General features: G+C 38.1%; 1 protein-coding gene and 1 long non-coding RNA gene across 2 annotated transcripts; both read left to right on the forward strand.

The window, feature by feature from the left end:
- Positions 1–9,056: 9,056 nt before the first annotated feature.
- On the forward strand, positions 9,057–11,337 carry LOC141401480 (uncharacterized). Its single transcript, XR_012412378.1, has 2 exons — positions 9,057–10,133; positions 10,224–11,337. It is a non-coding gene; the product is annotated as an uncharacterized lncRNA (long non-coding RNA).
- Positions 11,338–17,598: 6,261 nt separating this feature from the next.
- Nprl3 (GATOR complex protein Nprl3) lies at positions 17,599–27,346 on the forward strand. The gene is made up of 3 exons (XM_073983129.1): positions 17,599–19,213; positions 19,273–19,428; positions 26,509–27,346. The coding sequence occupies exons 1-3, from the start codon at positions 17,667–17,669 to the stop codon at positions 26,852–26,854; spliced, it is 2,049 nt and encodes a 682-aa protein (XP_073839230.1). The 5' UTR covers positions 17,599–17,666; the 3' UTR covers positions 26,855–27,346.
- The last annotated feature ends 215 nt before the right edge of the window (positions 27,347–27,561 follow it).

Raw genomic sequence — 27,561 nt, forward strand, 5'->3', positions numbered from 1 at the left:
ACCCCGACCTACCTTATCCGAACTCGTTCCTTATGCTACATTCAAGGCGAGTTTACATCACAAAAAAAAATTGACATTAAGTAATAAATTAGAAAAAAAAATGGCATGATCTGGGGATTGCTTCAAAAGCAAATGTATTTTCATCGTGATCAGTGGTTTGGATGTAGACATATCTCAAAGGGTTTGGAAACAAAGTTTATAAAGAAAAAAATTGGAGTGAGTCTTAACAGATGTGAATCCCCTTTATATATGGGGGCGTTAAAGTAAAGGTTTGATACAATCTGGCCAGACCAAAAGACAGAGAAAAGGAGACACTCCGAGAAAAACAAAACAAACTAAAACATATGATGAATATACCCCAAAGAAAACTTGGTCGTGAAAATAGAAAATGGTTTCTGACTGGAAAATTGACTTTTGGCGGCTGAACGGTGGTGATATATAGGACTGACATGATAAAGTGTCGGCCTATTCTAACCAAGACGTCCAACACCACGGTCCACTACGTAATATCCTGATGGAATTAAACGAAACTTGAAATCGGATAACAGCATCATTTAGTTAACATTTATATTTTATTATTGTAAGTGTGTAAATATCTAGATACTTGTAGTGAATGTGTCGTAGAACAAGTGTGTGATTGTAATGTTTTATTTTCGTGGTCGTTTAACAGAGATTCTGCACTGGCCTTCGAAGGTGTCCACGGGGGTCAGTGTCACCTTTAAATTGACTGCTTAGAGGAAATCCATATATCGGTTATTGAAATGTCTGCTGGGCAGTAATGTAACCGAAGGCAATACCTGCTTCGTGACTAATCCAAGAACAATTTGATATTGATGTGCGAGTGATTGATCCCGGACAGTGGCAGATAATCAGAACCTTGCGGGAAGAAAACGGCCACTGGTATGCAACCATCCAGCCTATTTTGGGCGGAGTAATTTGGGGAAATATAAGCCCTCCAACTGAAGGAATCAGCTATTTCGATACAAGCAGTCTGATTCAAGTGGAGTCAGGTAAAAATTATTGTGGTGTTGTGTTGTCCACTAAATGTGCTATGTGCGTATATCCAAATGGCAGTGCGAGCTTGGTTAGGATACCTAGCTGAAAATATATGAAGAAAATAATAATCAGCAAATATATAAAAAAAAAGAATAACTATCAAACAGAGAAGAAAATAATAAACGAATATATATATATAAAAAGGATATCTATCAAACATAAAAGAAAAGAATAACTATATGAGTTGGACTTTATGGCGAGATAGATTCTTCGCTAGCATAAAAGTTGTATTTCATTAGCGATCCTATTCGGATAATTAATATGTATGTAGGTAGTGAGTCGATTATCAAAAGAAAACCTGTAAAGGAAGAATACCAGTGTAGCAAAGAGAAAATTAGGCGTAGGGAGAAACAATAAGATTGTCTGAAGGCCTTGTGTTTTGTTTGTTGGTGGCCAAATTGTTTTGTTGGCAATATATCAACCAGATAAGAGAGCTCTTTTAGTGGTTAGAAAGTAGAGTAGAGGCGCGGCAGTGTGCGCAAAAGGACAAGGCGTGAAGGGTAATGTTTTTGTATCAACCGAGGCATTTAGCCATCGTTGTGTAAGGAGCTGGTATTGTTCTTAGATTATATGTTGTTAATTATTGTATGACTTATATCCTCACAGAAAAAGAAAATTATATAAAAAAAAAAATTATAAACAATTAAGGTAATATTGCCCACAAGATACTATAAAGAAATCAGTAAATAAAACTTGTATTGCATGTGTATATTGTTAAAATTTAAAAACATGTCTTTGTAAATCTGAATAATAGTGGGGGTTGCGTGATGAAGTAGGGGTGGGAAGTGTGTGTGGTTCGAGGGGTCCAACGTAAAAGTAAGTATGGGATGTGTGGGACCGAGGTCGGGTGGGCTCGTGGGGGATCAAACATCAAGGTTCCTGTGAGATGTTTCTTTCATTGTTTACTTAGAGTGTAGAGTACCCGTAAAATAGTTTCCCTCATTCAATGTTATGGTGTGTCGGGTTCGTCGGCGGGTTGAGATCCCTAGCCCTAGTAGCTTCTCACTGGCTAGTCGGGAGGCCAAATCGAACACCGGAATGGACGCACGTAACAGAGATGGCGCCCAAATTAAAAAAAAAACAACTTTTCCTGATACGCAAGTAAAAGGGATTAGTGAAGCTGTGATATACAGCGGTATTAGGTGATGTGCAGAAAGATCGAGGCACAAATGAAATAGACCATTAGAAAATAGTCATAGACCAAAGAAAACATTTAATAAAATTTAGCCAACAGTGATATTACGTAACCAACCGGACAATAGTATCTGGCATGATGTACAGAAATGTAACTAATAAGCTAAAGAAGATGTTTTCTCCTCCTGTTTCAAAATGCGAATTGTTGCAATATCCCATAAATTCCTTAATGCGATTATGAGAGTATTGGAAAATTCGTTTTGTTGTCTTACAAAAAAAAAAGTCATAATAGAGTCGGTGAACCAAATTAAATCAATATATGATATTTACAGTAGCCAAGTAATCGTAAGGAAACTTAGAGTACTGTAGATACCTTGTGCCATGAGCGCTGTATAGACAAGTATATTTGCAATGTCATGGTCATTGATGTTAAGGATTCGTGACAATTTTATAAGGTAGAGTGACTTAAGAAACATCTACACATCTCGATAAAGACCACGGTTTTTTAAATATAACAGATACTATCAGATATCCACACAAAAAGCACCCACTACTTCTGAGAAGACAATGCCCCCACAAATTTATGTTATGATTGTTGTTTTACGTCTATATGAAAATAAGTGTTGAATGTTCTAATGTCCTTATAAGAATAAGTAGTACTTGTGTTTGAATTATATTCATTACAAAAGAAAACATATTTAAACTACTAATTGATATAAAAAGAATCAAATCTGCTGGGAATTAACAGAGAAAACTGAGGTAGATGTGGTGACATGAGTTATTACAATACTCGTTCGACCCGAAATAACAAAAGAGTTCGACCAACTGCTTTTGATTTGAATAGATCAACATATTATCCGGCATATAGTAAACAGAGACGAACAAACCAAAGAGAAGAAATGGCCGAAGGAAGTAATTCTCTAAATACCTTTCAGTATCATGACCTTTCAGGGTCAATTAACACGTCAGGCCAAAATACAGTTAACACGTCAGGCCAAAATGCAATTAACCCGACAGGCCAAAATGGTATTAACTTGACAGGCCAAAATACCATTAACGCGACAGCCCAAGATGCTAGTAACGACTACGGGAACGGAGCCCACGGCATTAATCTTGACCCAGGGGAACCATTGAACCCAGAGTTCAGAGGGTTAGTCCAGGAAGAGGCCGCTTCGGTCCAAAAGTCCCTGGAGGACAAGGTCAAAAATATGGTTCAAAGAGAAGTGTCGGCTATGAAAAATACCGTTGACGTACTAGCTCGTGGTATGAAAGAGTTGTCGGAACTCGTTCGTTCCCAATCGACTGCCATGATAAACCAAAATAAGCCGACCTCAAATACAAATCCCTCTAATATCAATAATCCAAAGGTAACGAACCAACCCAACGGAACACAGCAAATCAACCATCAGGTCATACAACAAGAAAATATCGTGCCTACAATTCAGTATCCGAGTGTGACCACTTCTCCAGCACCATCGTGCCAATACCTTATACCAAACGTCAATGCCCATTATGAAAATTTGAAAATCAGGGTGGACAAATTAGGCATAAATTTCAATGGTAATCCTAAAGACCTCCGAATAAATGATTTCATATACAGGTTAGAGACCATGAGGGCCCAATATAGTATCCCATGGCAGGAAGTTTTACGAGATTTTTCGTTTTTATTATCAGGTCAAGCAAGGGAATGGTATTGGCTTCAACGCCAAAGCAATCTAATCAATGATTGGGACAGTCTTAAACATGCCCTTCTGAGTCAATATCAAACGCCCCAATCAAAATTTGACGTATTAAGGGAAATGTTAGAAAGGAAACAAAGACATAACGAATCCATTAACGATTATTTCCATGAAATGGGTCTATTGCGGTCAAGGTTGATGCTGCGAGTCTCTGACTTCGAGATGATAAGAATCCTCAAAGGTAATATTCGAGAGGACATTAAGTGCCACGTATATCAGATGACGATATCCTCCGTCGAGCAATTGCGCATGGAATGCATTGAAGCTGAACGAAATTTTCCAAGGCGTGAAAACAGATCAATGCCTATTCCACAGAGACCAAATAGACAGATAAATGAAATTTTTGAGACTGAGCTGGAGAGTAGGAATAGCGATGATGAGGTGCAGGTGGATGATGTGTCAGCACTTCGCGTGCAACATAACGCTAAATCCCAAATCAAATGCTGGAACTGTCGGGAAAACGGCCATATTTTTATGGAATGCCCGGCCGAATTCCGCAAGTTGTTTTGCTACAGATGCGGTAAGGCGGAAACCACGACACCTAGATGCCCGGTTTGCCAGCAGGGAAACCAGAGAAGGGGCGTGGCGAAGACAGGGGAGCCACGTCCAACCGAGGACCCTGTACCCCAAAACCAGTAGACAATAATGTCAAAATGTTAACAAACAATGAGGAAAGAGTGGTAGAAGATGACGTTAGGTCGAATATAACAAAGTTTACAGCAGCGGAAAGACATAACATTCCTCTGGAACTACGTCAAAGAAATTACAATAGAGTGAGGGAAAGAATATTTAACTCTGAAGTACAAGAGCTGCCAAAAAAGATCCACAAATTAAGACTGAAATCAAAACAATGGCGTTTAGAAAAAAAGAGCTTGCTCGATGCTATATCAAAAATAACAAGTACGAAAGATCCGAGAGTTTTTGCCCAAGTCAATATACAGGACAAAATGATTAAAGGCCTTTTAGACACAGGGGCCTCGGTCAGCATGTTAGGAAGAAGTTGCAGGGAATTAGTGGAAGAGTTGCAAATTCCCATCATCCCCATGTCTAGTAAGGTTACCACTGCGGGGGGGAAACAATACATGGTTTTAGGGAAGATAAAAACGTCTGTACAATATGAAGGTCAAAAGAATGATATGACCTTATTCCTGTGTCCTGAATTGGAACAAAATCTTTATCTTGGCATCGATTTCTGGCGTCTATTCCAACTGGCCCCCGATGTGGTCGGTGTAGCCGAAATTGATATTGAAAAAATCACCAAAGACATGGCAAAAACTGATTCCACTTATAAGTTGAATCCGCACGAGCTTTCCGCAGATCAGGAAAGGCGTTTAGACGAGATAAAAGAGAGGTTTCGTACGTTTGAAAAAGATGGTTTAGGATGTACGCATCTAGAAAAACATACGATTAAACTGGTAGATGGGGCTGAGCCCGTAAAGGACCGGCACTACCCAATGTCTCCAGCGGTTCAAGCCATTACTTTTCAAGAAGTTGACAATATGCTTGCTCTCGGCGTAATCGAAGAGAGCGAGAGTCCGTGGAGCAATCGCACCACAATAGTTCGAAAGCCCGGAAAAAACCGTTTTTGCCTCGACGCCCGGAAGTTAAACAAGCTAACTGTCAAGGATGCGTACCCACTGCAAAACATCGATGGTATTTTAAGTCGCATAGATGAAACATATTTTATAAGCAGTGTGGATTTAAAATACGCATTCTGGCAGATAGAGCTTGACGAAAATAGTAAGTCGTATACCGCCTTCACGGTTCCAGGTCGTCCACTGTACCAATTCCGCGTGATGCCGTTTGGCCTGTGCAATGCCGCACAACGACTATGCCGTCTGATGGACAAAGTCATTCCCCAAAGACTTAAGGAGAATGTCTTTATATACTTGGACGACCTGTTAATCATATCAGGCGATTTCGACGAACACTTACGTTTACTATCCGAGGTGGCCGATTGTCTCAAAAAAGCAAATCTTACGATCGGCTTAAAAAAATCCCAATTCTGCTTTCGGCAGATTAAGTACTTAGGATTTATCATTGGGGAAGGCGTTTTGCGTACAGATCCCGAAAAAATAGAGGCAATTAAAAAAATAAAGGTACCTAAAAATGCTAGAGAGGTCCGGAGCTTCCTTGGTACGGCCGGTTGGTACCGGAGATTCATCAAGGACTTCGCAACCATCTCAGCGCCACTTACGGATACTTTAAAGAAATCTTCCAAATTCACGATTAATGAAAAAGCAAGGGAATCATTTGAAACCTTGAAGAAGGCATTGACCTCCGCACCGGTACTACGTCACGCTGATTTCTCTAAACCTTATTTTATACAATGTGACGCTTCGGAATATGGGATCGGTGCTGTTCTCTTCCAGCTGAATAGCGAAGGAGATGAACACCCGATTGCCTTCTATTCCCAGAAGCTAAACAAGTGTCAGAGAAATTACAGCGTGACGGAGAAGGAATGCCTCGCAGCAGTGATGGCCATAAAAAAATTCCGACCCTATGTGGAGCTCATGGAGTTTACGGTGATCACCGATCACGCCAGCTTGCAATGGCTAATGAGTCTAAAGGACCTTAGTGGTCGTTTAGCTCGTTGGTCATTGCAGCTGCAAGGATACAATTTCAAAATAGAGCACCGCAAAGGGAAGGAAAATGTAGTAGCTGATATGTTGTCCCGTCTGCCCACTGCTGACGAAATAGACACCAATCAGGTTTTCGAATTCGAGACCACGGAATTTGAGAGTGAGTCATACAAAGATTTAAGAGAGGTAGTGGAGAAGAATAAAGAGAATCTGCCCGATCTCAAAATAGTGGACAACATGGTTTTTAAAAAGAGCCATTCATCTTACGACGCTGATACGCAAGAGTTTCAGTGGAAACTTTGGGTTCCCGAGTCACTAACTCACGTTTTGATCGAACAATCCCATGATAAAACCACTTCTGCTCATGGGGGTATTTCAAAAACGCTAAATAGGTTAAGGGAAAAGTATTACTGGCCTCAAATGGCAACCCAAGTACGTCAATATGTTTCCAAATGTACTGTCTGTAAAGAAACAAAACCCACCAATGAAACTACCCAACCCAAAATTGGTAATGAAGTTATCACCGAACGTCCCTTTCAAAAGCTATACGTGGACTTTTTGGGGAAATATCCGCGTTCAAAAAGTGGAAATGCATTCATCTTTATCGTAGTTGACCACTTTAGCAAATTCACTTTTCTTAAAGCAATGCGCGAGGCGACAGCTGCAAATGTTGTAAAGTTTTTAGTCGAAGACATTTTTAGAAAGTTTGGTGTACCCGAAACGTTGCATACTGACAACGGGGCCCAGTTCATATCAAAAACATTTAAGGAAATGATTGAAATATATGGTATCAATCACATACAAACCGCACCCTACGCCCCGCAGTCAAATGCATCGGAACGGGTAAACCAATCTGTTCTGGCAGCCATACGAGCATACTTGGAAAATGATCACCGTGACTGGGATCTGTATTTGACAGACATAGAATGTGCTCTTAGGACGTCCGTACATAGTGCCATCGGGGTCACTCCTTTTTTTGCTCTGTTCGGCCATAATATGTACACTCATGGTTCGGATTATAAGTTAGCAAAAAAATTACATTCAATGACTGATCATGAAGTCAAACATGTATCAAGAAATGACCGAATGGAGTTCATTCGAAACAGAATTAAAGAAAATATGCACAGAGCATATGAACATAGTGCCAAAAGGTACAACGCCAGAGCCCGTACGATCATCTTTGCCCCCGGACAGGAGGTATACAAAAAAAATTACGTGCTAAGTGACTTTGGCAAACATTTTAATGCCAAATTTGCCCGTAAATTTATTAAATGTCGTATTGTAAAACCTAGTGGCAACAATATGTACGTGATAGAAGATTTACAGGGGAGACCGATGGGACTATGTCATGCCAAAGACCTAAAGCGTTAATGAATATATATCGGCAAAAGTAAATAAAAACTTAATCCTCTAAAAATATCTGAGACGGCTTCTATAAAATTTCGAGCCGTTTATATTTTTCCTGTGGTACATTCAATAAAGAGTGTGGTATAATTTTTGATTAGTTCAATAGCAATGTCCATTACCGTACAATTGTTTGAATACGAATCATATAAAGCCTTGCGGTTGGTGTCAGATGGAGCAACTACATGGCGGCCTTCTTAATTCTTCATCGTATACAGATAATGTCTTTCAGGATTACCTGAGATACTATATACATATATATGTGACTATATATATAACATAATCATTCTATATCTAAATCTTAATAGACGCGGTTGTGCCCATAAATGCGTTATCGTCATATACAAAACAGGAATCAAGTGATACCAGGGCGCACTCATTTCATGACTCATCACATGACACATATTTATTCGAGACAAAACGAGTTAAGGAAAAATGTATGGTATAGTTCTTACGAAACACGACCGAAATCGATCGGAGAATTGTTCCATATACCGCCATGAAACGCTCTCGAACAGTAGTGGGTCTGACCCACAGTTTTTGGTAACTACTTTTTTTCGTTCGTCTATATTCGTAATAATTTCGGCATCCACAGCTCAGTCCCCAGATGACATACAGACATAATTTTTTCGTAGGCGCGTTCTAGATATAGTAAAAATTCCTCTTTAAAATCTCAGAGCTCTACATTTGCTCTGAGGCGAGTAAATCGATCTACAAAATTTGGCATGTAATCAACACTAAATTAAAAAAAAGGCCACTATCAGATATAACCAAAACTATCAAAACCCGTATGCACATCCCTCATAGTGAAGAAAATAAATAAAAATTGACCCCATAAACATAGGTTAAGTTTCACATTCCGAAACAACCCAAAATAGGCACACGATATGTCCTGATAGGAGCTACCGTCTGCACAAAAAACAAAAATGACAGAGTCAACGAGACAGTGCACATAGAATATGATACCTGTTTAATGGACCACCATGCGGTTGGGTGGCTTCAATAATATCCTCAGCAAATGTCCGAAGAGGACAAGGGGTAACTACGTTCCGAAAGAGCACCTCAGGCGAATGGAATCACAATTTCACTAAACTAAAAAAATCAGAGAATTAGTATCTAAAGGGCACGTATAGTAACTCACTGTTGCATTTATTAATCGCCACAACGTCGTAGAGCCCGGCATGAGACGATCAGGGGTGGGTGTTCCCCACGTAGAATTCCTACCCGGGCAGGCACATCAATTCCGGCTTCAATGATTCGCCAAACTTGAAGTTTTGTTGCCAGCCCTGTTGCCCTCCAGAGGAATGATGGCGCAAATAAAACTGATCATAAACGAGTGGAGCGATCTGTGGGCAGCACGATGAGAGTATAGGATAAACCATCGTTTTCTGTTTGAGCAACCACTCCGTAGTACATTCAGCTTGTAACCCATGAAATGCATCGCCCGGCCTGAGTATCGTGAGGGGCATGATCAAGCAAAGAAATAAGTTTTGCAAGAGTTGAGAATAAATGAAATTGCGTGTAAAATTCTGATATTTACGATGGGAGTGGGAAGCAAATAAGGCTGCAGTAAATAACAAGGGTACACGAGGTTGATATCTCTAAATGTCAGGTTGATTAAATAGTAGTTTGTATGCGACCCCGACCTACCTTATCCGAACTCGTTCCTTATGCTACATTCAAGGCGAGTTTACATCACAAAAAAAAATTGACATTAAGTAATAAATTAGAAAAAAAAATGGCATGATCTGGGGATTGCTTCAAAAGCAAATGTATTTTCATCGTGATCAGTGGTTTGGATGTAGACATATCTCAAAGGGTTTGGAAACAAAGTTTATAAAGAAAAAAATTGGAGTGAGTCTTAACAGATGTGAATCCCCTTTATATATGGGGGCGTTAAAGTAAAGGTTTGATACAATCTGGCCAGACCAAAAGACAGAGAAAAGGAGACACTCCGAGAAAAACAAAACAAACTAAAACATATGATGAATATACCCCAAAGAAAACTTGGTCGTGAAAATAGAAAATGGTTTCTGACTGGAAAATTGACTTTTGGCGGCTGAACGGTGGTGATATATAGGACTGACATGATAAAGTGTCGGCCTATTCTAACCAAGACGTCCAACACCACGGTCCACTACGTAATATCCTGATGGAATTAAACGAAACTTGAAATCGGATAACAGCATCATTTAGTTAACATTTATATTTTATTATTGTAAGTGTGTAAATATCTAGATACTTGTAGTGAATGTGTCGTAGAACAAGTGTGTGATTGTAATGTTTTATTTTCGTGGTCGTTTAACAGAGATTCTGCACTGGCCTTCGAAGGTGTCCACGGGGGTCAGTGTCACCTTTAAATTGACTGCTTAGAGGAAATCCATATATCGGTTATTGAAATGTCTGCTGGGCAGTAATGTAACCGAAGGCAATACCTGCTTCGTGACTAATCCAAGAACAATTTGATATTGATGTGCGAGTGATTGATCCCGGACAGTGGCAGATAATCAGAACCTTGCGGGAAGAAAACGGCCACTGGTATGCAACCATCCAGCCTATTTTGGGCGGAGTAATTTGGGGAAATATAAGCCCTCCAACTGAAGGAATCAGCTATTTCGATACAAGCAGTCTGATTCAAGTGGAGTCAGGTAAAAATTATTGTGGTGTTGTGTTGTCCACTAAATGTGCTATGTGCGTATATCCAAATGGCAGTGCGAGCTTGGTTAGGATACCTAGCTGAAAATATATGAAGAAAATAATAATCAGCAAATATATAAAAAAAAAGAATAACTATCAAACAGAGAAGAAAATAATAAACGAATATATATATATAAAAAGGATATCTATCAAACATAAAAGAAAAGAATAACTATATGAGTTGGACTTTATGGCGAGATAGATTCTTCGCTAGCATAAAAGTTGTATTTCATTAGCGATCCTATTCGGATAATTAATATGTATGTAGGTAGTGAGTCGATTATCAAAAGAAAACCTGTAAAGGAAGAATACCAGTGTAGCAAAGAGAAAATTAGGCGTAGGGAGAAACAATAAGATTGTCTGAAGGCCTTGTGTTTTGTTTGTTGGTGGCCAAATTGTTTTGTTGGCAATATATCAACCAGATAAGAGAGCTCTTTTAGTGGTTAGAAAGTAGAGTAGAGGCGCGGCAGTGTGCGCAAAAGGACAAGGCGTGAAGGGTAATGTTTTTGTATCAACCGAGGCATTTAGCCATCGTTGTGTAAGGAGCTGGTATTGTTCTTAGATTATATGTTGTTAATTATTGTATGACTTATATCCTCACAGAAAAAGAAAATTATATAAAAAAAAAAATTATAAACAATTAAGGTAATATTGCCCACAAGATACTATAAAGAAATCAGTAAATAAAACTTGTATTGCATGTGTATATTGTTAAAATTTAAAAACATGTCTTTGTAAATCTGAATAATAGTGGGGGTTGCGTGATGAAGTAGGGGTGGGAAGTGTGTGTGGTTCGAGGGGTCCAACGTAAAAGTAAGTATGGGATGTGTGGGACCGAGGTCGGGTGGGCTCGTGGGGGATCAAACATCAAGGTTCCTGTGAGATGTTTCTTTCATTGTTTACTTAGAGTGTAGAGTACCCGTAAAATAGTTTCCCTCATTCAATGTTATGGTGTGTCGGGTTCGTCGGCGGGTTGAGATCCCTAGCCCTAGTAGCTTCTCACTGGCTAGTCGGGAGGCCAAATCGAACACCGGAATGGACGCACGTAACACATGACAGAACTGTGTCATGGCAAAGACATAAAAGTTGTGTTCGTTTACTCAACAATTTGTAAAAATTTGTACAAGTTCAGAAACTTCTTGGAATCGGCTAAGGTATTTTGCATTGTACTGTAGAGTAAACGAACACACATAAATATAACAAGATGGGACATTTCCATACATCGGCAGATGGCGCTGGGGATCTAACATAATGTTAATTTGCAATATGGTGACATGAATTTATGCTATTCTTGTTTTTGTTGCCGTCGTGTTCTGTTAGTTGTCTGTTATAAACAAACACCATCTATGATTTAATAGTAAAATTGAACTGCATTATGCATCTTGTCAAAGACATAGAACTGTAAAGATTGGACATAGTGCTTAATGCAGTTCAATTTTACTATTAAACCATAGAGGGTGTTTGTGTATAACAGACAACTAACAGAACACGACGGCAACAAAAACAAGTATAACATAATTTTATGTAACCATATTGGAATGTTTATTCATATTTAAAGTCTTTGGTACTCCAAAATTTTATAGAAAAGTTTGTGAGTATATACCACAAGAATTCCACCTACCTATACTGAAAGACTTTATAGCCCCCCTAAACGAATATGTCATTGTCTTATACAAGACGATCTTAAGGTTTTCCATTGGACCACCTTAACGACGGATAGGAGACCATCACAGACGAATTTGTGGTCTCTTTATAGAAAACCTCAAGGTTCTCCATAAAATCCGCAAAATGTCCTATAAGAACACAACATGGTCTTATATAAGGAGACATCAAAGCCACATGGTTGTCCATAAGTCATTTACAGTCAAGGAGCCTGAAGGTCCTTACGACCTTCAAGGTCTATAAGTCTACTTGGTCTTCGATTAGAACTTTTCATAGCAGAACCATGAGGTATTATGAAAGAACATGAGATCTCATAGAAGACTTCAATAAGGCTTTAAGACCTCTGGGACCTCCTGGGCTACAAAACGAAGACTTCCTAGTCTTCTATAAGATCTCAGGGTCTTCTGTGAGAATACCTTAGAGTATTCTGTAAGAATGGATGACGTAGGGGATGGAAGATACCAAGGAACTGTCCTGACCGGCTTTAACATGGCAAAGCCCAGGATTTATCTTGGTCCCTCTTTCATCTCAAGTGGACACTGACCTGCCCGTGGTGTCACCTGGGGAACTGCCTTTAACACCCGTTATATATATAAAATTGAAATTTGTTTGTCTGTTTGTTTGTTTGTTTGTTTGTGCCTTATAGACTCCAAAACCGCTGAACAGATCTTACTGAAATGTTTAGGGTACATTGCTACATGGCCTGGAATGAAAATAGGCTATATCATTTTTTGAAATTTCGCGTTGATCTGGAGATATAGCATCAAAACCGGAGGTACCTCCAAAAAATTTAGATTTTATATGCAAATATCGTTAGAACTGTTACAGATACAATCTCCAAATTTTGTATGCGTGACTGAATTTGATGAAGACATAAATTTACCAAATTATATTCAAATCGGTTCAGATTTGAATATAGCTCCCACATACATATATTTTCGGCCGATTTCCTTATTTTATGTACCAAACATGCTATTTATGTCCAATTTCGATGAAATTTTGAAATTCTTAAGGAATTTGTTCTAGAAATAAATGTGCCAGATCATATTGAGATTGGTTCAGATTTGTATATAGCTCCCATACACATATATTTTCGACCGATTTCCTTATTTTATGCACCAAACACGCTATATATGTCCAATTTCGCTGAAATTTGGAGGGTCTGACCGAATTTTTTCTAGAAATAAACGTGCTAAATTATATAGAGATCGGTTCAGATTTGAATATAGGTCCCATATATATTTTCGGCCGATTTTCCGCATTTGATGCAGAAAACACGCTATATACGTCCAATTTCGCTGAAATTTGGAATGTGTAACGGAATTTGGTCTAGGCATAAATGTGCCGAATTATATCGAAAACGGTTCAGAATTGGATATAGCCCCAATATATATTTTCGGCCGATTTTCCACATTTTATGCACCAAACACGCTGTGTATGTTCAATTTCGCTGAAATTTGGAGGGTCTGGCGGAATTTGTTCCAGAAATAAATGTGCTAACTTATATAGAGATCGGTTCAGATTTGAATATAGCTCCCATATATATTTTCGGCCGATTTTCTGTAGTTTATGCACCAAGCACGCAATATGTATGTGTCCAATGTCGCTGAAATTTGGGATGTCTGACGGAATTTGTTCTAAATATAAATGTGCCAAATTCTATCGAGACCGGTTCAGATTTGGACACACTACATATGTCCAATTTCACTGAAATTTGGAAAGCGTGACGCAATTCGTTCTAGAAATAAATGGGACAAATTATACCGAAATCGGTTCAGATTAGAATATAGCTCCCATATATATTTTCGGCTGATTTTCCGTATTTTATGCACAAAATGTGAATGTAAGACGGGATTTGGTCTAAAAATAAATATGACAAATTATATCGAGAGCGGTTCATATAGGAATATAGCTACCCATATATATTTTCGGTCTATTTAATGTTTTTGTTACGTGTGTTCAATTTCAATGAAATTTTGAAGACTTAGCAGCCAGTAAAAGTCATCATTATTTACAGAAGTACTTATAGTTGGATTTAACCACAGCCTTGGTATCATATCTTTGAAAGACTTCTTAAGATTTATGTTTTATTATGATATATCTAAATCATTAGGAATTCTTATAGGCGGAAAGGCTTTCGAAGGCGTGTTACCTCCTGAAACTTAAAAAAATACCATAGTAGCTCCATAACAACCCTGAATAGGTATATAACGCCTTCATATCTCCTATATTTATTCGTTAAAATATTAAAAACGTTAATATAATTATGGCATTCCATTATATTTTATCGTAGTCGGGGCAGCAAAGCGCGCCGGTTTCAGGGAGACTTCTCTCATATCAAGGGACCCCGGTCCGCGTTGCTGGCCCGTCGAAATGAGTTTTAATTCAAAAGTAGGTATTTTCTACCTCACTTCTTCGGTCCATTGTCAAACCGAGAAGGATTTTAAATTTATCAACAGATTTTGTCTGTAACCTATCTCTTCTCCTACGGACTTTGTCGGATTTTTCGCCAATTTGTGCCTTTTAGGATTTATTATCGATTTATTATCCTAAAGCGATCTAATAATAAAAGTTAAAAAAATCATTAAATCGAATTCTCCTGTTTATTTTGACCGATATGTTTTAGCTTTTCATGGCTGATGGACCGTTGAACCTCACCATTTAAGTACATTTGTAAATATATAGTTTTTCTTGATCGGGGGACAACCACCGTTGTATCGAAAACTAATTTGCAACCTGATGCACTCATAAGTTTAACAAATACACCGATTATAAAATAATAGGCCCCGAAATTCGTCTACAAATATATAGCATTTTGGACAACGGGACATTTCTGAATATTTTCTGAAAATTAGGTTCAGTAGTTTTGGAAAAATAATGTTTTGAAAAGAGTGGGCGTGGTCATCAGTTTTCAAGATATAACATATTAAAAAAAGTGGGCCTGGTCCGGTCCTAGGGTGCACACAACTTCATTGCCTACCAAAATGTATGCTGAAACCGATATAATCATAAGTTTAGCTTATACATATAACGTTTAACAGAAAGGCATGGGGAAGGTACCCCATATAACAACGGCAAACATTGAGCTTTTGCTGCAAATTTTATGGAAATCCCTTCTGTAGTATTGGAGTTAAGACATACTAAAAAAAGCAGGCTTGGTCGGGCATATACGCCACAAAGAAGTACCTAGATTGTAGATTAATCCGTAAATTTTTATTCCGATACATACATAATTTTTGCAAATATAACGTTTTTTTTTTTTTTAAATATCGCATAGGGGAGGTACCCCGCCCCCTCTGGAATTCAATAAAATATGTAACCTGTTTTCGGGGGCGTGGTAAACTTTTCTTTCCAAAAAACCTAAGTTGGGTTATGACAGCATTTGATTTTTATTCATAAAGGTAAGGCGTTTTTTTAAATATGCCCTCATCAAAATTCAAGAAAATATGCCTGTACATTCCCTGACATTTTCACGAATATCGGTTCAGTAGTTTTGTAGATGTAACATATTTTAAAAAGTGGGTATGGTCAAGTCTTTGGTTCCTAAAAAAGTAGGTAAGGTCGGAGACACAACCACAATTGTCTCGCAAATTAACTTCCAAATAGATACATTCGTAATTATTGTAAATATAAAATGTTTAAAAAAGTAGGGTACAGGGGATGTTCCCCGCCCTTTCCGAAATTCAACTGAATTTGTAGCCTATTTTAAGCGGGGACCATCTCTGTACATTCCCTGGCAATTACAGGAAAATCGGTTCAGTAGTTTTTGTAGAAATGATAAAAATAGAAAATTGAAAAAATTGGGCGTAAAAGTGGGGATGGTCAAATTTTCTTTGCATAAAAACCCAGGTCGAAAATCGGTCCGGCCGTTCTCAACTGATGCCATTACCAACGAATGATATTTGATTTTTATTTATAAAGATTTAAAAGTTTAGACAAATCGCGATTTTCTTGAAAATCCCCTGTAGATATAACCTAATTAGAAAGTGAGCGTGGTCGGATCTTAAGTCACAAAATAAGTACGTATGGTTGGAGACACAATCGCCATTGACTCGCAAATAAATTCCCAAACCGATACATTAATATTTGTTGCAAATATTGAATTTTTACAAAAATAGGGCGTAGGGGAGGTACCCGCCCGATCCGAAAGTCAAAAAATATGTAGCCTATTTCAACCGGGGGCCATCACTTTACGTTCCCTGCAAATTTCAGGAAAATCTATTGAGTAGTTCCGTAGATATAACATATTTAAAAAAGTGGGCGGAAAAGTGGGCGTGGCCAATTTTTCTTTGCATAAAAACCTAAACTGGACTATGACTAACATTTCCACAAAAAATTATCCAAATCGCTCTATCCGTTTTCAACTGATTCAATTACCAACAAACGACAATTGAGTTTTATATATAAAGATATTGGAACATAACATTATGTTAGACCTCCAGCGCCATCTGTCGATGTATATTAGCAATGGAAATGTCCCATCTTGTTATATTTTATGTCTTTGATCTTGTCCAATCTTCACCATTTTATGTCTTTGCAAACAATATCGGTGTCCAACGAAGGGTTAAATACAACAAAGACATAAAATATAATAAGATAGGACATTTAAATTGCTACTATACATCAGCAGATGGCGCTAGAGGTCTAACATAATGTTATGTTCCAATATGGTGACATAAAATTATGTTATACTAGTTTTTGTTGCCGTCGTGTACTGTTAGTTGTCTGTTATACACAAACACCCTCTATGGTTTACTAGTAAAATTGAACTGCATTATTCACTATGTTCAATCTTTACAGTTCTATGTCTTTGAATTCAACAAAGACATAAAACTGTAAAGATTGGACATAGTGCATAATGCAGTTCAATTTTACTATTAAACCATAGAGGGTATTTGTGTATAACATACAACTAACAGAACACGACGGCAACAAAAACAAGTATAACATAGTTTTATGTCACCATATTGGAACATAACATTATGTTAGACCTCCAGCACCATCTGCAGATGTATAGTAGCAATGTAAATGTCCCATCTTGTTATATTTTATTGCTATGTTTACATTTACGAAATCCACTCGATTTCATCTGTCAAATCCATAGGTTAAACGTCAAATGAAATCCAATGGATTTCAGATGAGATTTCATTTGACGTTTGAGCTATGGAATTGACAGATGAAATCGAGTGGATTTCGTAAATGTAAACTTAGCATTAGCATATGTCTTTGAATTCAATAGCCATTCACTGAAAAATGAGTTATCAATCCCGTTAAGAAAAAGAAGAATTCTTTCGTTTTGTTTTGATATTGATCTTTATCGCTCATTTTTCGTTTATAGTTCATTCTTCTTGTTCAAGGGTTGGAAGGCTTTGTTCCCAATCATCATACCATCATGGAAATTAATCCCATAGCTGTCATCCTAGTCTATATGGACAGTAAAGGTGATCGTTTATTATACCGCTATCCATACACCTCAGATAAATCTCCGAACAATCAAATTCTTCCTGTAAATAATACTACTTTACAACATGTTGATAGCAATTGTAGCCTAGCAAGCTTGACACAGAAGAAACGACACCGTTTTGCCCTACAAAATTCTGATGACTTGTTGCAGACGCAACCGCTAAGTAGCGCAGGAAATATTGCAATAAGTAAAGGTGGTCATTTGCAAGGATTTTCGGATGATGTTTTGGCGCCACTATTTGCCGTTAAATCACAGCTTTGTAATCAAAAGTTTGAGCTGAAAGTTAATGATGTACGATTTGTTAGTCATCCTACATTGGTGCCGAGAAGAGAACAACATCCCCAGCAGCAACGCTCCAATTTTATTAATCAACTTAATAACACAGCTACGGGAGTAGTGGTGACCCAACAACAGCAGCAACAACCCCAAACCATGCTAGTGAATATTGTCTTTGCCCTTCATGCGCAGGCAAGTTATTCCATTGTTAAATGTTATTATGACCTAAGTAAACGTTTGGGACTGGCGCTGAAAGTAGAAGAACAAAGAGTGGGATATTTAACAGAAGAAACAGTCCTCATGACACGTACCCATGATGAAGTTTCATCACAACAACTGCCATTGGAAAAGGCTTTTGATTTGATATCTGAAAGATGTAGCTTGGCTCAGTCGTTGAAATCAATTTACCACGATTTGTGTACAACAGGTTTGTTAAATGCCACCATCAATCAAAATCTCACACTGTGCTTTTGTTTGCCGGCCAAAGCTCATCAGTTGCATAAAAAAGGTAGCATGGTTGATCCCGAAACCATAGATCACTGTCTTAAGTCACTGAAACCCTATCATGGAATGTTGCTTTTGGTTGCCGTTGTAGAGCTATTGGATTGTATACCGCCATCAGCGGCACGAATGCTCTTTCAGCTCATTGAAGTGTATACACCACTAATGAGTTTACAAAGTATGGCAAGCGATGCCGATCTCAGTATCGAACATGTCTATAAATTAGTGTCACATTTGGTGTATTGGGCAAAGGCCACAATTATATATCCTTTGTGTGAGACAAATGTTTATGTTATAGCTCCTGATGCCCCTCTACACACTAAATCACATTTAGTGGAAAAGTTTTCGGCACGATTTCCTGGCATGTCATTGTTTGAAGTGATATCTGACTTTTCATTGCCCACTAGTATAGGTCACTTAACAACACCGCTGCAACAATCGGCCCGTCAAGGTATACTGGCACAAATGGTCCTCTGGATGTTACAACATCATTTACTAATGCAATTACATACCTATGTCCAATTTATGCCCGGAGATGTTGATGATTCGAACAGTGATGATGATGATGACGACGACGATGATGATATGGGTGGCGGTGGTGAAATGGAATCGGCATCCTTGATGGATTTGGCGGGATCAATTTTGGGGCAAGATGATCTGTTGATAGCGGGCCGTAGTAGTAATAGTGATGATGATTTGTGAGTATTTTGAAGTATAATGGAAAATGTTTATTTATTTTTAATTAAATTTTTTGTAGGGTGGCTGGTTCCTTGTTAAGTTTATCCAGCCAGCCTTTGCCGGTGCCACACACAAGTCGCCGTTCGATTACAGAAGATCGATTTTCGGCAGGCGGTTCCACAACTTCGGAAAATATAGCTGCTCAACCATCATCCAGTCATAAATCGAATTTTAGGTAAGTATTTTGTTCCTCTATATAAACGCCTACTCCCCAGTTCGTCCTGTCTGTAAAGACTCCCTTTAGTTCGTCTAAAAAACCTCTCTTCAGCTCGTCTATAAAGACTCCCTTCAGCTCGCCTGTAAAGACTCCCTGCAGCTCGTCTATAAAGACTCCCCTCAGCTCGTCTATAAATACTACCTTCAGCTCGCCTATAAAGATTCCCTTCAGCTCGTCTATAAAGACTCCCTTCAGCTCGTCTATTTATTTATTTATTTATTTATTTATTCAATCCATATATTAATACAAAAGCCTTCAAGGCCAATAAATAGTATTAACAAAATATTAAATTCCGAGTAGAAATAATTATAAAATCTAATTCTTAATGCGTGTTGGTATAATTGGCTCCCCAGCCATTAAAAAATGAAAATCAAGAAAGAGAAAAAAGTATAGCTAAAAAGTGGCCAATAAGCAGCAAACATAATTACAGTACAATAAGCAAGGTACATGTCGAGTTTCGATATTGCAACCAAACACCATAGAAGTCATTTAATAGACTTTCATAGACTCAATAAAAATCGGGAAAATTGTTGTTACATAGCAAACGTCATGAAAGACAAAAGAAAATCAAGCAATAAGTCCCAATTTACATTAGGGGAGTTTACTTGCGGCAATTGTCAGTTTGTAGGTGAGAGAGGGGGCTGAGAGGCAAAGGGTTACCATATGCCCCACCTCTCTCTCCATCAAACTGACAATTGCCGCAAGTAAACTCGCCTAATGCAAATTGGGACTAAGCACAAACATTGTGAGCAAGTCTATATTTCAGGTTGAGAAGTAATATGATTAAGCACTTTAAGCCGAAAAGCATTATTGGAATGTGAAAAAACTCTCAGATCAAGAGGTAAATAATTCCATAATCTTGCAACGCGTATTAAGAGCGACTTTTCAAAAGTAGAGTTGTATATTCTAGGTATAAAAAGTTGTGTATTCCTCGGTGAAGAAATAAAGCTAAACATGTTAGCCAATGAAGCAGGTGTACCAGTCTTAATTATTTTGTGAAAAGTGCACAACAGCTTACAATTGACAAATACCTCGAAATCAACACCCAAAAAACTCTCAACATAACTAGATATATGTTCACGACGTTTCACACCAAAGACAAACCGGGCAACAGAGTTGACAATACGTCTCAGCCTTAATAAATTTCGTTCTATCGTACCAGAAACCACTCCTAAGCCATAATTGATACAAGGCATGAGTAGAGCTGAAGCTAGTCTTCGTTTGACCCATGTAGGAAGGTATACATTAATAGAATACAATCTGCGAATGGTACTAAATACTTTCCGCTGAATAGAGTCGATGTGAAATTCGAATGAAAGCTTATCATCTATAATAACACCAAGGATTTTATGGGAACCTACGAAGCTGATCCGATTCTGATCTAGAAAAATATTGAAGTCATTAGCTTGACTTCCAAAGCCAAACTTAATTGCTTTTGTCTTCCCTGGGTTGATCAAAAGAGCATTCTCAGAGCACCATTGACTAAATCGGCCAAGACAACAATTAATTTCATTCTCGAAGGTACCAACAGACGCTCTAGCATCGCTGAAAACCAGGAAAACATCATCCGCAAACAACAACGGTGTGCAATGTGCACCATTAAAGCAATCAGCAATGCTGTTTACGTAAAGGACGAACAACAAGGGTCCCATTATAGACCCCTGGGGAACACCACACGTTCGGGAAAGCAACGTAGAATACTCTCCATTATAGTACACAAATTGCGATCTATCACTCAAGTAAGACATCATTAGCTTGCAAGCATTAACGGAAAAATTGAACTCATTTCTAAGTTTACAAATCAATAAGTGGTAAGAAACAGAATCAAATGCTTTGGTAAGGTCTAAAGATACAACTATAGTGTTCATGTTAGCATTAGCATTATTTCTAATCATATCAGTCATATAGAGTAATAAACCGGTTGTACTGTGATTTCTACGAAAGGCAAACTGACCATTATACATATACCTGCTTACATGTAACATTATTTGATCCTTCATTATGTGCTCACACACTTTAGACAACACAGGGAGAATTGAAATAGGTCTGAGATCGTCGTAGCTGTTAACAACATTACCTTTCGGTATTGGAACAATGCGAGCTTTTTTCCACTGTAAAGGAAAGACGGAAGAGGTGATAATGGAATTTATTAAGTCTAAAATATAATCAGATATATATGGAAAAACTAGTTTTAAGAAATCCAGTGGTATTTCATCAACTCCAATAGATTTGGATTTTATTTTACTAAGTGCTATGACAATATCGTCGACGTAAACGCAGCTAAATGAAAAACCAGTATCAGACCCATCAAATTCAGGGAAATCAATACCTAGAGTTTGAGAATTATTACCAACAAACGCAGCATTCAAACCATTAACATCAATATCAAAAGCAATATCATCTCCACCAAGACATCCTGATCCTCTCAGGAAACGCCACAGAGCAGTTGAACCCATTGCATTGAATTTCTTGGAATAAAACTTTCTGCGCTCATGCCTAATAACAGACTTCACCTTATTACGATACCTACAAAAGACTTTCCAAGACTCACGACTCTGGTTACACTGATAGGCTCCAAAAGCTAAGTCACGCATAGAGCGAGCAAAAGTAATAGAGTTTGATTTGATCCAGTTATCGTTAGAATGTATCCTTCTACGAACCAAAGGAACAAACTCAAATAAGTCCATTATAAGGGAATTTATGATAGAACATTTAACATGAACATCACCAACGTTTAGCAAGTCAAAGTCGAAGTTAGATAAGCGCAGGTAAAACCCATCCCAATCAATGTTGGAATAATCCCGATATTCAACAAATTCAAGGAATGCGGTAACACTAATATTAAGCGAAGCGAATATAAGTGAATGATCAGAAATAGCAGGACAAATACCTTGACCAGATTGATAAACCATGGAAGAGTCACTGACTAAAACAAAGTCTATCAGAGAAGTTGAACCATGCGACACATCAAAGTGAGTAGGCTTGGAATTGTGTAATATTGACAGATTCAACCGGTAGCAACAAGAACGAACATATGCAGATTTATGGAAATCGAACAGGTTACAGTTAAAGTCACCAACAATCACTAGATTCGAATACCTCATGAAAATATCTGTATGTTGATCCTCAAAGAAAGAAAAATCACCAGGAGGAGGCAGATAAACAACCTCAAACAATACCTTTGAGTTACCGGCTGAAAGCTCAATAAAAAGTGATTCACATTTGCCCAATCTAGATAATTTGAAAACAATTTTGTATCTGATAGAATTAACAACATAAATAGCCACACCACCACCCCGAGTTCCAATCCTATCATTCCTCACAAGTTTATAACCTGGAATATCAACCATACGATTAGAGATATCAGGCCTCAGCCAAGTCTCAGAAAGTGCAAGAATATGTAAAGAAGAGTCACATAGAATCGACTTTAGCTCACAATATTTAGTAGAGTTATTTGAAGGCATTATACTTCTGCAATTTAAGTGTGCGATATTCAATTTGCCATGGCATGTGCTAAGAACCGAGTTTATGTAAGCATTGCTGCTTATCACAGGCCCAAAATTAGTGTCAAAAGACATCAAAAGTAAAAAATAAGTAATGGCGGGGAACCAAGTATATAAACAATGAAAAAAATATATTTCTTAACTTTCTTAACATCGTAAAAACATATAAAACTTTAAGGCAGCTGATCAACAGCATATTGAGATCAAAAATACTTTTACAATAAAAATTAAGGAAAAAAAGATTATTCAGAAAAATCGAGCAAAATATAATGAATTATATAAAAAGGTGAAAAAAAGTTCAAACATCTCCACCTTCAACATCATGAAGCAAAGCATCACATTGACTGGCGCTATAAGTGTCTTCTCTGCCATCAGGAAACCTTAGCCATGCCTTAAGAATATCAGAATTCAAGATTTTAAACTTTGACACCATCTTTAAACGCTGAAGTTTCTTGCACACAAAGTTCAAACGTGCAGCGGCAGGAGAGAAATGGTCGTTAAGATAAACTCTACTAGTTAGACCAACACCCTGGGTACCCAATAAGTCAGAGACTTTAAGGTTACGAGTTTTAAAATACTCCTTCATCAGTAGGTCACGCTTAGATACTTTGTTAAATTTAACGAGAATTTGTTTTTTCCGATTTATGTAACATACGTGATTTATGTCCATGCTGGTGACAGGTATATTGTAAAATGTGCCCAGAGCAATAACAGGCGCTTCTAGATCGTCTATACCCTCTGGCAACCCTCCAATCAATATATCCGAACGATTTATCCTCTTATGCATAATGTTGTCTTCCTTCTCCAGAGCTACAAATTTAGCCGAAGTTGAAGCTTCAACACGACGGACATTGTCATTACATCTACCAATGTCAGCTCTCATCTCAGCCACAAAAGAACTAACTTCCTGCTTAATGTCATTCAACACCGTTGTAAGACGATTCTGCTCAGCCTGGTAGTTCAGCATAAAGCTATCAAGTTTTGTAGTTAGGCTGTTTATCTTCCCAATGACGTCGTTATTATCAGCCCTGTTGTTGTCGTTATTGTTGTTATTGCTGTTAAGATTTGGCAAACATGAAGCACAAATATATGCAAACTCCTTGACAGTCCTCAGAACACTTAGATTTTTCTCATCAATATTCGCACAGGAAGCATGAAACCAGACGTTGCAAGCTTTGCATGATACCCTAGATTGTGACTTTGTTAAAGATTGACAGCAAACTCTGCACTTGATAGCTTTAGTAGCCGGCATTTTAACAAAACAGCAAGCAACAACAGCAAAAATAAAGAAAATGTCTGCAGTAACAGAGAACAGCAACACCGCAACAACAGCCACACAGCAACAACAGCCACAGAGCCAATTATGCAACAAATGACAATTTCAGTATGGCACAAAAAATGAAGAATTTCTATTTAAATTCATGCACCACCACTTTTTTTTTGATAACTCCAACAGCTTCCTTTCTGAATATATCAGTCTGTTTAGTTTGTAAACAAAGAAAATAGCAAAGTAAAGAAAGCGATCAGCTGCGATAAAAAAAACACGTCTACTCAGACATAGGGATCTGCAAGTTTTTTTTCTATAAAGACTCCCTTCAGCTCGTCTATAAAGACTCCCTTCAGCTCGTCTATAAAGACTCCCTTCAGATCGTCTATAAAGACTACCTTCAGCTCGTCTATAAAGACTCCCTTCAGCTCGTCTATAAAGACTCCCTTCAGCTCGTATATAAAGACTCCCTTCAGCTCGTCTATAAAGACTCCCTTCAGCTCGTATATAAAGACTCCCTTCAGCTCGTCTATAAAGACTCCCTTCAGCTCGTATATAAAGACTCCCTTCAGCTCGTCTATAAAGACTCCCTTCAGCTCGTATATAAAGACTCCCTTCAGCTCGCCTATAAAGACTCCCTTCAGCTCGTCTATAAAGACTCCCTTCAGCTCGTCTATAAAGACTCCCTTCAGATCGTATATAAAGACTCCCTTCAGATCGTATATAAAGACTCCCTTCAGCTCGTATATAAAGACTCCCTTCAGCTCGCCTATAAAGACTCCCTTCAGCTCGTCTATAAAGACTCCCTTCAGCTCGTCTATAAAGACTCCCTTCAGCTCGCCTGTAAAGACTCCCTGCAGCTCGTCTATAAAGACTCCCTGCAGCTCGTCTATAAAGACTCCCCTCAGCTCGTCTATAAATACTACCTTCAGCTCGCCTATAAAGATTCCCTTCAGCTCGTCTATAAAGACTCCCTTCAGCTCGTCTATAAAGACTACCTTCAGCTCGTCTATAAAGACTCCCTTCAGCTCGTCTATAAAGACTACCTTCAGCTCGTCTATAAAGACTCCCTTCAGCTCGTCTATAAAGACTCCCTTCAGCTCGTCTATAAAGACTCCCTTCAGCTCGTCTATAAAGACTCCCTTCAGCTCGTCTATAAAGACTCCCTTCAGCTCGTCTATAAAGACTCCCTTCAGCTCGTCTATAAAGACTCCCTTCAGCTCGTCTATAAAGACTCCCTTCAGCTCGTCTATAAAGACTCCCTTCAGCTCGTCTATAAAGACTCCCTTCAGCTCGTCTATAAAGACTCCCTTCAGCTCGTCTATAAAGACTCCCTTCAGCTCGTCTATAAAGACTCCCTTCAGCTCGTCTATAAAGACTCCCTTCAGCTCGTCTATAAAGACTCCCTTCAGCTCGTCTATAAAGACTCCCTTCAGCTCGTATATAAAGACTCCCTTCAGCTCGTATATAAAGACTCCCTTCAGCTCGCCTATAAAGACTCCCTTCAGCTCGTCTATAAAGACTCCCTTCAGCTCGTCTATAAAGACTCCCTTCAGCTCGTCTATAAAGACTCCCTTCAGCTCGTCTATAAAGACTCCCTTCAGCTCGTCTATAAAGACTCCCTTCAGCTCGTCTATAAAGACTCCCTTCAGCTCGTCTATAAAGACTCCCTTCAGCTCGTCTATAAGGACTCCCTTCAGCTCGTCTATAAGGACTCCCTTCAGCTCGTCTATAAAGACTCCCTTCAGCTCGTCTATAAAGACTCCCTTCAGCTCGTCTATAAAGATTCCCTTCAGCTCGTCTATAAAGACTCCCTTCAACTCGTCTATAAAGACTACCTTCAGCTCGTCTATAAAGATTCCCTTCAGCTCGTCTATAAAGACTCCCTTCAGTTCGTCTATAAAGACTCCCTTCAGTTCGTCTATAAAGACTTCCTTCAGTTCGTCTATAAAGACTTCCTTCAGTTCGTCTATAAAGACTCCCTTCAGTTCGTCTATAAAGACTCCCTTCAGCTCGTCTATAAAGACTCCCTTCAGCTCGTCTATAAAGACTCCCTTCAGCTCGTCTATAAAGACTCCCTTCAGCTCGTCTATAAAGACTCCCTTCAGCTCGTCTACAAATACTCCCTTCAGCTCGTCTATAAATACTCCCTTCAGCTCGTCTGTAAAGACTCCCTTGTAAAGACATCCTTCGGTTCCTCTTCGCCAGTATATCGGTTATAACTTAACTTTCTCATATAGTTTAATATTTTTCCTATCATTTTTTCAGTATGACTGCTTCCCTGAGTACGGATAACTGCGATAGCATTGACTCCATAGAAGATGAAGAGAAAATCAAAGAACTTTTGCAAGTTTTCGATGAAGCTGATCGTCCAGCAATACGACGTATACCTGCCTCTGCTAATCTTGATGATTTATCCTTGATGGTAAAACTATATCAAGCGGGTTATTTTAAAAGTGAACATCATTTAGAAGAGATAATGTATTTTGAAAATCTAAAGCGTTCTCAGTTATTACAATTGCTGGATAAATTTCGTGAAGTTTTAATAATTTATGAAACTGAAGATCCTGCTATTGCCTCTATGTACAACAATAAAATGCCTGGAGAATGGTAGAGAAAACAGTCACTCACAAAGAGGAACAAAAAGCTGAGTTATGTGGCAGAAGGAATCATTCTGTTGCTGTTGGTTTTGAAACTAAACGGGGCTTGAAAGCTATCAGTGTGAAAAGCTACCCCTGAACGAATGTTGTTTCTATTGGTATTAAGAAACATTTTTTTTTTGTAAACGATCCAAAAAAGTATCCTAACAAACTATGGTAATTGCTTTACTAAATTTTATTGAAACTACTAAAATTAGTAATTGAAACTGAGCGAGCTCTGCGGCTACATTATAAATGTAGTGAAGACATTTTATAGAAATATTTTTATATATACAAATTAGTTTATTTGTTTGAAGTTTGTAAAACGCACATCCTAATAAAAAAATAATTTAAACTCCTTTATAGCTTATTTTAAAACTATTGTATATAAATAATATATATTTTCAATAAATCATTATAAAGTGAAATATTTTATTATGAAAAATAAAACGAATTTGAAAAGATTACATCTTTGGACTAAACGATGATTTCAAACATACATATAAACATCCCCGAAAGGTCAAGAGAGACTTCTTCCCCTGATTTATATTTAGCTCAATGATATGGGACCAACTTTTTATTGCCGGGTTTAAACTCTGAGGGTTATTTTTTTCCTCTGTTGAAAATGTGATATCATTAAACGGCTTATTTCGTTGTTGAAATTTATCTTAGCATACTTTTA

The sequence above is a fragment of the Musca autumnalis genome, unplaced genomic scaffold (genome assembly GCF_047663935.1).
Source record: "Musca autumnalis isolate F117 unplaced genomic scaffold, ASM4766393v1 scaffold_4, whole genome shotgun sequence".
NCBI lineage: Eukaryota > Metazoa > Arthropoda > Insecta > Diptera > Muscidae > Musca > Musca autumnalis.